General features: G+C 47.7%; 1 protein-coding gene across 1 annotated transcript; it reads left to right on the top strand.

Moving 5' to 3' along the window:
- Nucleotides 1–2,079: 2,079 nt before the first annotated feature.
- Nucleotides 2,080–2,424, top strand: PtA15_5A476 (uncharacterized protein; the record flags this gene model as incomplete). The annotated part of the gene is made up of 2 exons (XM_053169241.1): nt 2,080–2,180; nt 2,253–2,424. The coding sequence occupies 2 exons, from the start codon at nt 2,080–2,082 to the stop codon at nt 2,422–2,424; spliced, it is 273 nt and encodes a 90-aa protein (XP_053020458.1).
- Nucleotides 2,425–12,632: the final 10,208 nt, after the last annotated feature.

Raw genomic sequence — 12,632 nt, 5'->3', positions numbered from 1 at the left:
CGCCTAGAGTTAGTGCGGAGACGGTGCAATTCCGCTAACGCTACGCTAAAAGTTAGCAGAATTCTTCTACGCTACAGTTAGCTTAGCTGGCCCACCGTTGGTCACACGGTCCTAGGGCGCCCTGAAGCGCTCTGTTAGAGACGGGGTCGTGCGGGGATGTAAGAGAAAGAGGAGCGGGGAGAAGTACGTTCCCGCAAGGAGCGCGTGTTACAGTTGCGGTAGTCATCTATCAGTACCAACCCGTGGGCAAAAGTTGACATCCAGACGCGGGGCAAACCTGAGAGTGTAACATGCCCAAAACTCACATTAACCAAATTTTTGGGGTCTTTGGAGGTTGTAGATTCTAAATCTATGTGGGCTTGCTGATTGCTCCAGCCAAAAAAAGTTTCATTTTTTTTGATCTCTGCAATTGGGACCTGGGCATATATACATACTATAAGGCCATACTAGAGGCCAAGGCGGCTTTGCCGCTGCACTCCCAGGTCCCGGTATCTAAGGTTTATGGAATATTTGTGGTACTCATGGAGTACTCTCTGGATTGTATATTTATTATGATGCCACAATTATACCCCTAGCCTAAGTCGGAAAATCAAAATCCTCTTCCTCAGGATATCCAAGTTTATTAAAGACACAGATTTTCCAGAATGTCAAAAAAAAAATTCATGGGTTCCCCCTAGAATTTACAAATCTCAGAAAAAAACAAACATGGGTTCCTCCTACAAGATTAAAACAGTGAAGAAAAAAAACATGAGTCCCCCCAAAGTATAAAATACACAATCATTCAACAACTCCAATAGCCTTCCAACATCAGCAGAAGTGCTGTCAGCCTTAGAGTCATCACAGCTGACCTAAAAGCTGCCTGTTCTACCTTTGTTACATATAAATTACTTTATATCTTTTTCATCTTAAGAGATAACCTTGTTTTGACTTCATATTCTGTTTCCTCATGCAATTTTAACCCTAGTTACAACTTATAAATTCCTTGTAACTATACTCCTTCCCTGAGTTACTGAGTTATGGCGCCCTTGCGCAGTTGTGACGTGTCAGCGCTACCAGGCGCGCCAAACCACATGTACATATGTAAATTACATAAGCAAACTGTGAAAATTTTCGTAGTCAGGATCCCCCTTGCCTGAGGCGGATCTACAGACTTCAGCACACCAGAACCACCACCCAGATAACCCCAGGATCACCACCAAAGAGCCTACTCTACTCCCAGTATACCTACCGTCACAGGCGCCTAGGATATTGACAGTAAGTAACCTCTTTTACTGAACCTTGATTATCTCAGAGGTACAACTCTGTGTCTTGCTTGATCTGCCTTTTCTTCTTGCTTTGCCTCCTCCTTGATCACAGGGCTGTCCCTCCACTTCTACAGGCCTTTGCCTCCATCTTGATCTCAGGGCTGTCCCTCATCATCTCTTGGCCTTTGCCTCAAAATCTAGGTTGCAGGGCTGTCCCTCAGGTTTCCCATTAAGAACCTTGACTGTCCAGAGAGAAGGCTAAAAAACTGTGGCTGGATTAAACTTATCTAATCCAGATACCCTCCTGAGAGGAAGCTGTAGCACTTCTAGCACAGATTAGCAGCACTCTTCTGAAGAGTAGCATTGCCAGTGGACGTGCATTCCCACTAGAATAACCTAGTACTTCTCTTCTTTCTTATCCTGCTTGGTTTCTCTTTTTCTCTCTCTCTTTTTCTCTTACAGTTGTATTTTCTTTATCCCAAGAAATCCAACTGTTGCCCCCCCACTTCTTGTGTCCTGCTGTCACTATAGAGACTCAGGCTCACAAGTGCTGTGCCACAGGCTCAGCCCCCAGCCCGCCTCAAGCGCACGGGTAAAAAGGACTGGACATGAAGGCCCCCGGCCCGCAGCAAAGACTGGTGACCAGTGGGGGGCCCACTCTTTGCCCTTCAAACTGCGCACGTGCTGCAGCGGAAGGGTCGAGAGACAGATAGCTGGAATTTCAGCATCTCCAATCCCCCTGGGGGACTACGACCATCAACCCGCGCCTTTTAACCAAGACCAACCACACCGCCCCCAGTCAAAATTAACACCACCCCTCTCATTTCCCATCGCCATGGCCGCCACACCCGCCCCAGACCCGGCCGTTTTGGCTCCAACCTCCATGGAGATGGTCTCCACCACCACACCAAAACACATTGATTTGGTTTACCCCTGGTAAGCCCCATCATTTCCCCCCGTCGCGACCACCCCTTATGCAAATCAAACTCGGTCGCTCTTCATCTACAGCGTCCCTTTTGACCAATGTACCGCCGGGCCTTCGAAGCCAGTAACCCTCGGCGGTCACCCAAGCAATTCTCAAGACTCATGGGGTGACAGAGATGGACGACACCGTGGCCAGGATTCATCTTCTTCACCCGTCTACTGTCGGAGCTCGCCTGGATGTCGATGCGACTCGTGATCAACTATCAGATGCCGCTATTGTTAATCACCTGGTAAAGGCGGGGCCTCCAGATTTACTGCTGTCTGGCGCCACACACGATCCAGAACCTGATTCTCTCGACGCCACACCACGAGGTCCCGCCGGAAACTGAGCTGTTACAACCGTGGAACCGCATCGACGAGTTTGAAGGAGAATCTGCGAAGGTTGAGTGTCAGCAGCGTGACCGTCTCTTCTCGGCGTCGGACGTCCTTACAGCCGGCGTCAATGACTCCGATCCACTCCTATGCAAGCTTGCGGGTGTCTCCCGGCGCCTCCTCCGAGTAGAGACACAGCGCCCATCAAGCCGGCACCCGCCCTCCCGACAATAGACCGACCGCCTCCAACGTCGCTCTGTTCAGCCCCATGGTCCGGGCTCATAGTCATGGCGGACCGGCGACTGTAAACGCGGCCCTCCAGGCAATCTCCCATAACCTCATCACCACCCCATCCGAGCTCAACACCCTGGTCTACAACCCAAGCAACAACAATTGAGAGGACCAAGAGACCTACTTCCAACCCTTCAACCCACTCCAAAACCATCTTCACCCTGATCAGCAGCAGCAGCATGTACGCTCTGCTAGCCCCCCTGATTCACTCATGATTATCCCCTGGAGTCCTGAGTGCGCGGCAAGGGAAATGTGAATATGTAGATGGATGATTGATTCAGCTTGCTTGATCCCTTCTGCTTGCTGACAATTGATATTGAAAATTAACCAAGCCCCCCCCCCCCCCCCCCCCCCCTTGCCTGAGGCTTTTCTAGAGGCACTTTTGTCTCATCAGGGTTCTTTGTTCCAAAAAGAGAAGTCTCACTTGATTAGCAAAAGGCAGGGATGAGAGCTGTGGGTTCCTTCAGTTCTGATTGATTTCAATAAGCATATGTTGCATATCCCAAAGAGTTTTTCCTGATTCAGGGTTGATTGACAAGCAACTTTTATCTAACTTAATTAAGGCCCTCTGTAATTGGAAGGGTGAGACTGTCCAGTAGAGACCCTCTTCTGGTCAGCAAAACACTACCAGTGTTTTACCAACATGCAGTAAGGAAGTCTCTTCAGGTCAAAAAATAGGGTCAGCCTAAATGCACTCCATAAATTTACTTCATGCACTCCAAAAGTGAGTTGATGGAGCATGCACTCCAAGAAATTTGGAGTGTGGGCCCCAGCAAGCCAAAGAAATTGGAGTAAGCCACCATGCACTCCATTTGCTACCAAATTTAACGAGTGTCCCAATGGTTCACTCCATACAATTGGAGTGCATGGACCCAGTACTCCCTTCCTGATATTTTTCTCCCTGAAAAAGGAGTGCCCCCTGCACACTCCAGCATCCAGTGGAGTAATCAATGACCAACCATCCATTGGAGCACACCCCTCCGCTTGAACAGTCATCTTGTCATGTGAGGTACACACCCCAGTCTATGGTTAGTCTCGGAGTGGGATGTGCACTCCTAGAGTGACCATACTGCTCAATGGCTGGCCATCAACAGACACATTCCACTTGATGGCCGGTCATCCGGCAGAGCACACAGCCCGCTTGATGACCGGTCATTGATCAGTGGGATGTGTACCCCGATGACCGGTCATCAAGCGGAGTACATACCTTGTTTGCTGACCGGCCATCGAGTGTGATGTTCACACTCGATGGCCGGTCATCAAGCGAGATGTGCATTCTGCTCGATTGCCGGTCATTGAGCCGAGAACACACCTCGCTTGATGATTGCCAATCAAGTGCACATCACACTCGCCGGTCATCGAGCGGGGTGTGCTCCGCTCGATGACCGGTCAACCAGCGGGATGTGTACCCCACTCAATGACCGGCCATCAAGCGGAGTGCACGCCTCACTCGATGACCGGCCATCGAGTGCACATCCCACTCAATGACCGGTCAACCAGCGGGGTGTGTGCTCCGCTTGATGGCCGGTCATTGAGTGGGGTACACATCCCGCTGGTTGACCAGTGGGGTACACATCCCGCTGGTTGACCGGTCATCGAGCAAGGAGTGCACTCCGCTTGATGACCGTTCATCTTAATGACTGGTCATCAAGTGGGGCCTGTACTCCTCTTGGTGGCCAGTCTGGGGCCGGGTGGGCACTCCACAAAAGAGTGGAATGGAGTGTACATGCACTCCAGTTGAAATTGTGCCAACTGGAGTGCATAGCCAAAACCCTTCGCTCAAAAAGTGAGTGCTTGGGTGTATACTCCATTTTTTTGGAGTGTATCTAGCTTCACTCCCTTATTTTGGTAAGTTTTGGCTTACCCTGGCCTGTACTCCAACATAAATGGAGTGCCCATATGGAGACTCCATGAATTTGGAGTGCAAAATCACAGCACTCCAATATTTTTGGAGTACCCACTCCCCAAAGCCAAAAATGTGGAGTGCATGAAGTAAATTTTTGGAGTGCATTTAGGCTGACCCAAAAAATATACCTCTTTCTTTGTGCCATGCAGTGGTGGCTTCTGCTGCACTGAACCCCCTGAGCGCAGATCATTTAGGAACTGTGAAACTGCAAGAAAAACACACCCAACTGATCCCAATTGAAGTTGAGAGCTTGGAATAAGCTTGTGGTTCTAATCAGGTACAAAACAGGTATCAGTCAATACAGTGTATTGTATATTTTTTTTGATACAAAATAATTTTATAGCATGTATTTTATTGAAAAAAAAGATATGATACAGTTGGTATTGTATTTTGAAAAAAACACCTCTTTTCTGGGTAATTGGCCCAGCAATCCACAATGTATAGAATCAGATTGGATCATATTGGCAACCAGATCCACATGTATTGGATTGTATTGGTGACCCCATCCAATACAGATACAATGTATTGGAGCCCAAACCAATGTGATACCAATACCTGTATTGTATTGGTTTCACCGTTGCCCATAGTGTATGTGATCAAACACGAGGAACTACTAGAGTTTTTCTTGACCTTCCCAGTTGGACTATTTTCTATTTTAACTTTGTTCCCACCTTCCCCCTCTCACTATGGAATCTGCACTCCAATATTGGAATCTTACCCTTGTTCGAAAATGTTTCCTCATTTTGGTGCTGGCTTTGAACCTCTGGAATGAACTCTGTTGGATTACAACTTTGTTCCCAACTTCCTCCTCTCACTATGAAATCTGCACTCCAATATTGGAATCTCACCCTTGTTTGAAAATGTTTCCTCATTTTGGTGCTGGCTTTGAACCTCTGGAATGAGCTCTGTTTGCCTTCATTTTTAAAGAAAGGCAGCTCTTTGCATGTCATATCTATTACTTCTTGGGGTAGCCTCAGGAGGTCCATTCTGCTGTTTGATGGAATGAATAGCTGATCTGTCTGACTTATTAGCAGCCATTTAATGTATTTATCAAAAGATGAATATCTTGCACTAGCTGAGGAAGAGTGGGGAGGGGGGGTGGGAGGCCTGAACCTTGGGTTTGCAGCGGCGAAGCCGCCTTGGCCTCTAGTACATACATACTTTGGAAAGAGATTAATTGAATTAGACATTGATCTGACCAGAGTACTGTTTTCAAAGTTTTTAATCCACAAGGAGGTGGAATATATTTCTATGATTGAGATCCCCAAGTTCTCTCAGGCTGGTCTTTAGGCTGTACAGTTGCACGCAGCATTCCACTGTACAAGGTTTTTGTCTGGTCCCAAATGTTGGGGTCCAAAACCTAAAAAATACAGTTTTTTCACATATTTTTGGGTGGCTGGGACATGGTATGGTGTCCTAGCTATGGTTTTACACCCACCAGAAACTCCTCAAAGCACTGCATGACAGTTTCTGCCTTCATGTGTGGGTTTAGTGCCCAACCAGAAGGCATAAGTATGGGTTTAGGAGCCCATACATATGTACTTATGCCCGTATTTGGGAGGTGGATCCCAAAATATGGGCTGTGAACAAAAAAAATTTGGCTGGACCAAATTGGTTGCCACTTTAGATTTGGAATCCACACACTCTTTATACTCTGTTAGGGTGCTGGACACCCAGTTGCGGTTTCAATTTTTGCGGGTAGCTCTGTACAGTAGAATGTTGCGCGCAACTGTAGATGTACCTTTGAATTGATATCAAATTAATATTCTCTGAATTAAAAGTAGGATAAGCCTAAATGTACTCCAAACTTGTACTAATTTTTGGCTTTGGGGGAGGTGGGTTAGGAAGATGGTACTCCAAAAAATCTGGAGGGCCTATTTTACTATTAACTCCATGTTTGTTGGAGCACATGCCTTGGCACTCCAAAATACACCAAAATGGGATGCACTCCACCCTGATTTTGGCTTTGCACTCCAGTGTGCAAATATGAACTGGAGTGCCCACAGTAGTCATCAAGCAGGGCACACCCCACTTGATGACCAGCTAATGTGCAACTCTTCTCAATGAGCAGTACAGACCAGTCATTGAGAGGTGTGAGACCCCTCAATGGCTGGTACAGATCAGTCTTTGGGAGGTGTGAGACCTTGATGGCTGGTCCGACCGGTCATTGGGAGGTGAGAGATCAATGGCCGGCACGCGACCGGTCATTGTACTGCTGAGCCCCCCTGATGAGGTCCGACCGGTCATCAAGAGGTGTGAGACCCCTCAATGACCGGTACCAACCGGCCATCGAGAGGTATGAGACCCCTTGATGGCTGGTCCAACCGCTCATCGGGAGGTGAGGGACCCCTCAATGGCCGGCACTGATCTGTCATCGAGGTGTACTGTACTGCGGAGTCCTCTTGATGACCAGTACCGACTGGCCATTGAGAGGTATGAGACCCCTCGATGGCCGGTCCAACCAGTCATCGAGAGATATGAGACCCCTCAATGGCCGGTCCGACCAGTCATTGAGAGGTATGAGACCCCTCAATGGCCGGTCCGACCAGTCATTGAGAGGTGTGAGACCCCTCAATGGCCGGTCCGACCGGTCATCGGGAGGTGAGAGACCCCTCGATGACCGGTGTGGTAGACGGAAAAGTGAAAAATCAAAAGTTTTTTCTCATACATATATTTACTCACAATACGCCTCAAGATACAATCTCGAGGACCTCGGAGGCTTCTCGAGGACCTTGTAGGTGCTAGTATGTCTCCTGGCGAGGGAGACCGTGCATTTCTTGAGCTGGTAGAGCTGGAGTGACTTGGGATGTCTCGGCGAGGAGCCGGCGGTGGAGGTGGTGGTTTTGACAACGGAGTTAACAGCCGTGAGCGGAGAGTCTCCTCTTGCGAGCAGCGGTGAGCCAGCGAAGGGGGAGCGCGTGGAGGGCCCTGTGGTTGCAGATAAGTAGTGGGCCAGGTCCCCGGAGGATAAGCTGTTGGGGCCATTGTCTTGGGTAATGTCGGTGTTGAGGAGCAATGAGCTCCGGCCACTGAGCGTTGCGCCTTTCCTGTTTGCTTTGCGGCCTGAGGAAAAAGGTGTATGGAAGAAGCTGGCAACAAGGAGCAGAAAGAGGATGTCTGTATGAGCAATCAGAAACACCAAACAATGAAGGGGTGTTTCCAATTGCACCTGTTGAACTTGAAACGGGGGTGTCCGTTGGATTGAGATGACTTTGGCTCAAAGAGGTTGAGGTAGCGTGTGAGCCATCCAGAAACAGTTGCGGCGCCAACACTGGCTTCCAGTCAACATAAATACATAGCCTTGTGTTTGGTTGATTTTTCCCCTATTGTCCCCCACAGTTTGAGCTCCCCAGTTCCACTTAGGCTGGTTGAGACAAGCTTTTCCTTGATCAGCTCCGCCACTTGGACTTGCAAGTGGCCAGAGGGGGTTAAGCAAAACCTCAATTGAAATCCTGTCGCACTTGCGCAGTAATTTACCCCCTTTTGTCACTTTGCAATTGCAAGGGAAAAAAGTTTAAATTCCCTTGCTGCACTTGCACAGGCTGGAAAAAAAAACCCTTTTTGAACTGCTGTTTGGCAATTTGATTGAATTATTTTTCCCACAAAACTTGGCTGTGGTTTCATTTTGCCCCTCTCTGTCCCCTTCACTTGCAACAGGCTGAGGGGGTTGACGCCAGTCCCTTTTCATCTGTGGTTTGTGGAATGGGGGGCCAGTCCAAGGCATTTTTTGTGTTCAGGGACTTAAAACAAACTTTTTCACGGAAAACCAGTCAAACATATTCTTGCCGGAAAAATAAGGGATTTTGGGGGCTTTTAAGAAAGGGGCAGGGGAAACCATTGATTCCAAATTCCATGAAAGTGTGGATTTAATATACTTAGATTAGATTAGGACTTTCATTGGCCCAGCCCATGCTCAGCTTTGGACCAGTACTGGCTCAGCTGATTTTCAGCTTTGGATCAACCTGGGCCCAGCCACTGCTCAGCTTCTGACCACTCCGGTAACAGCTGATGCTCATCTGTGGACCAGCCTTGGCTCAGAAGATGCTCAGCTGTGGAACAGCCTTGAATCAGGTGATACTCATCTTTTGAATAGTCTTAAAACACCTGATTCTCAGCTTTGGAACAGATTTGGCTCAGCCAATTCTCAGCTTTGAACCAGTATTGGCTCAGCTGATGCTCAGCTTTTGAAAATTCTGTTATGAGCGTAGCAAGGGATCTGCAGCGCAGACTCACATTTACATAGATTACACTTACATGTCACGGACCATGCTCAAGGTTCGAGAGCCTGGAGATCCAGGCCTCTTCCTCATCCTGCAATCTACCATCTTGGATCCAGAACCCTTAGAACCCCAGACCCCAGACTCCATCTTCCTCTCCACAGAACAGACCATATTGCAGGATCTACTTCACAGAGACAAAGATTAAGAACCCAACAGACCAAGAGAAACCAGATTGCTCCACCTCCAAAACCTTGAATATCCCAGCTCCGCTCTTAGAAACCTTGAATATCCTGCTCCAAAATAACACCCAACCCTTGGTCCCAGCTATAAAATGGTGTAAGGGTCCCGTGGACCCTCACTGGAAACAAGGAGGAAGGTGGGGCACGGGACCAAGATACACCAAAAAGGAGTTCTAGTTCCAATTGTTGGGGCTTTATTACTCAAGTCTAGCCGGGAGAGACAGGGTCTCTCTGTAAGTACAACAGGAAGTAGAATTGGAAAGTGTAGAAGAGAAATAAGAACCAATTCTCACCTAGCCGGGAGGGACAGGGTCTCTGCCGGACTAGGGGAGCAAGAGATGCGAGTATAAGTACTCAACCGCACAGGGGGTTCACATAATGCTGTGACCCTTTGTGTGAAACCCCGTCACAGGCGGTGTAAGACTCAAAAGTGTTCCTGAGAACCTTTTGCTGAATGGAGAAGGGGATGATGGAGGTGCAAACTCTGCCCTTCTGCACTATCAGATAACAAGACCCACCAAGGTAAGCTTGGCAAGTTTTAATGAAGTGATAGGGTTGGTTGGTTCAAGATGAGCTTGTTGATGACACTGAATAAATTGTTGTTATTATTAATGTAAGGGTTGTTATGTATGTAGGTTGTTAAGTATATATAAGGCTGTAACTGTAAATGTTGGGGTGACTGTGATTGGTGAGTGATGAACTCAGGAGCTGACAACTGGGGAGGAGAGAGCTCCTTATATAGACAAAAGTGGAGCCCCAGAGGGCTTGTGGGTTAGGGTTTCAACTAATCTAGACAACAGTGTGAGGGATTTTGGCTGGTGGGAGTAGATACAAATGATGTCATAATGTGTCAGGGGTACATAAATGATGTCATAAGAATGCAGTAGGGCCGCATGAAGGCTGTGTAAAGTGAAAGTAGGCTGCATGAGTTGACAGGTGGATGCAGGGGGTGCATAAATGAATTCTGAGGCTGCAGAGTCAGTGTGTGATGACATCATAATATGGAAATAGAAGAGTACTTGGTAATATGTAATGACTGTAGTCTGATGGGGAGATGTATGTTTGTATCCTGTGATGTGTATAAGCATAATGCTCTGATCCTTGACTTGAGGCCTGTGACAGGCTGGTGACTGGGTATGTTGAACGTGTGATGAGTGTCCAGTGTCCAAAGAAGTGTAGGTTCCAATCCAGCGGGGTTCAGGTGATGCTTCCAGTGGTGACTAGGGGTAAAATTAGCCATAGAATCCATTTCTGAGGTCTGTTTGATGGTATCTTGAGGCGTATTGTGAGTAAATATATGTATGAGAAAAAACTTTTGATTTTTCACTTTTCCGTCTACCACAGCGGGGACTTCAAAAATGGATGCCTCCAAAGCCAACAAACTCCTTCAACAACTGGACAACATCACTAAGAAGGCCAACAAAGAGGAGGAAAAACACCGCCAGGCCAAGGCCAACTTAGCGGACGCACTCCAAACTCAGAACCCACCCCTCCCCCCGACGCAAGTAACGACCCCCAGAGAAGGGGTAGCTGCAACCAAGGCCCCCAAAGTCGCCCAACCAGACAAGTTTAATGGTGAACGCAGAGCAGTGGCGGAGATGTTTGCCCGCCAGGTCAGCATCCATATGACCTTGAACAAGGCCTTGTTCCCCACCAACACAAAACAAATACTTTTTGTGTCCTCCTACACGACCGGACCAGTGTAAGACTCAAAAGTGGTAATGAAACCCTTTTGCTGAATTTCAAAGGGTATGATGGAGTTGCAAGCTCTGCCCTTCTGTTATCAGTCAACAAGACCTACCAAGCTCAGCTTGGCAAGTTTTATTAAGTGATAGGTCTGGTCTGTTCCAGATGAAATCTGTTTGACTGGCAATTTGTAAGTGTTTTAATTAATTTGTTATAAGGGTTGAATTGTTGTTATAAGGGTTGATTTATTGATATAAGGGTTTTAGGATTTGAGTGTGGATGAGTGTTGGGTGACTTGTGAGTTCTGGGTGAGGAACTGGGGAGCAGACCACTGGGGGTGGAGAGAGCTCCTTTTATAGACAAAAGTGGGCCCCGAAGGGGCTTTTGGGTTAGGTTTTCAGCTAATCTAGACAGCAGGGTGAGGGATTTTAGCTGGTGGGAGTAGATACAAATGATGTCATAACCCCTCAGGGGCGCATGAATGGTGTCAGAATATACAACAAAACATTCTAAACATGCCAGGGGTGCATACATGATGTCAGAATATACAAAAGAACATTCTAACGCATGCATGAGGTGAAAGTAGACTGCATGAGCTTTCATACAGGGGTAATTAATGTATACACAAAATCTGAGGCTGCAGAAACAGTGTAAATGATGTCATACTATGTATATAAATGAGTGAATGTAGTTAATATGTAATGAGTGTAGCCTGACAGGGAGATGTATGTTTGTATCCTGTGATGTGTATAAGTGTACTACTGTGAAACTTGGGTTGGGGCAGGTGACAGCTGTGTTGGGGCAGGTGACAGCTCGGTTACTGGGGCTGGTCGTGTGATAGGTGTCCATGAGGTGTAACTTCCACACTAGAGGGGGTCCAGGGGTGCTTCCAGTGGTGACTAGGGGTGAAATTGACCGTAGAATCCATTTCTGGGGTCCATTTGGTAGTATCTTGAGGCCTATTATGAGTAATTATGTGGCATAGGGAAAAACTTTTTATTTTTCCACTTTTCCGTCTACCACACCAGTGGGCGTATGGGCCGCCCCATTCCTTGACCAGGCAGCAGCGGACCCGCCACCAACAGTGCAAGAGCTACGCTACAAAAAGCGGCAGCGTAGCGAAAGCGTAGCGGTTTTAGCCTTGCTTCGCTAAGCTTTTTGTAGCGGACTTGGCGCTTCGCTATTCACTACATTTTTTAAGGGGAAAAAATTAAAGAAAATAGCGCGCTTTTTTTAGCGCAGATTAGCGGCAATTTGCTACGCTTCTTGCTATAGTAGCGGAAAAAACGCTACTGTAGCGATTTTGCTGCGCTACCATAGCACCATTCAAACATCAATACTGCACATCATAAAATGATGGAGGATTGATGTTTGTGTACTATTTCTGGCACTTTCCACCAAAAGGCAGAGATGCCCGCTACGCTTTTGGCACAAAAGCGACCCGGTTCGCTACGCTTTTGGCGCTGAAAAGCGCTATTAGCGCCAAAAAGCGCCAAAAAGTGTCAATTTTTCCGCTGCGCTATACTGTAGCGAAGCGGCAAAAAAAAGCGCTTCGCTACGCGCAGGCCATAACTGCAGTAGCGGTTCTGGCGCTTCGCTACCGCTCAAAGTAGCGATTTTCCGCTAGCGCTAACGCTATTCTGGATCCAGAGTAGCGTGTTTCCGCTTCGCTACGCAAAAGCGCCGCTTTTCGTAGCGAAGCGTAGCTCTTGCAGTGTTGCCGCCACGTTTGGTCAAAGGCCGTGGAGCT

This window comes from Puccinia triticina, chromosome 5A (assembly GCF_026914185.1).
Source record: "Puccinia triticina chromosome 5A, complete sequence".
NCBI lineage: Eukaryota > Fungi > Basidiomycota > Pucciniomycetes > Pucciniales > Pucciniaceae > Puccinia > Puccinia triticina.
Note: the sequence above shows the minus strand (reverse complement) of the source record. Positions and strands in the feature narration are given on the sequence as shown.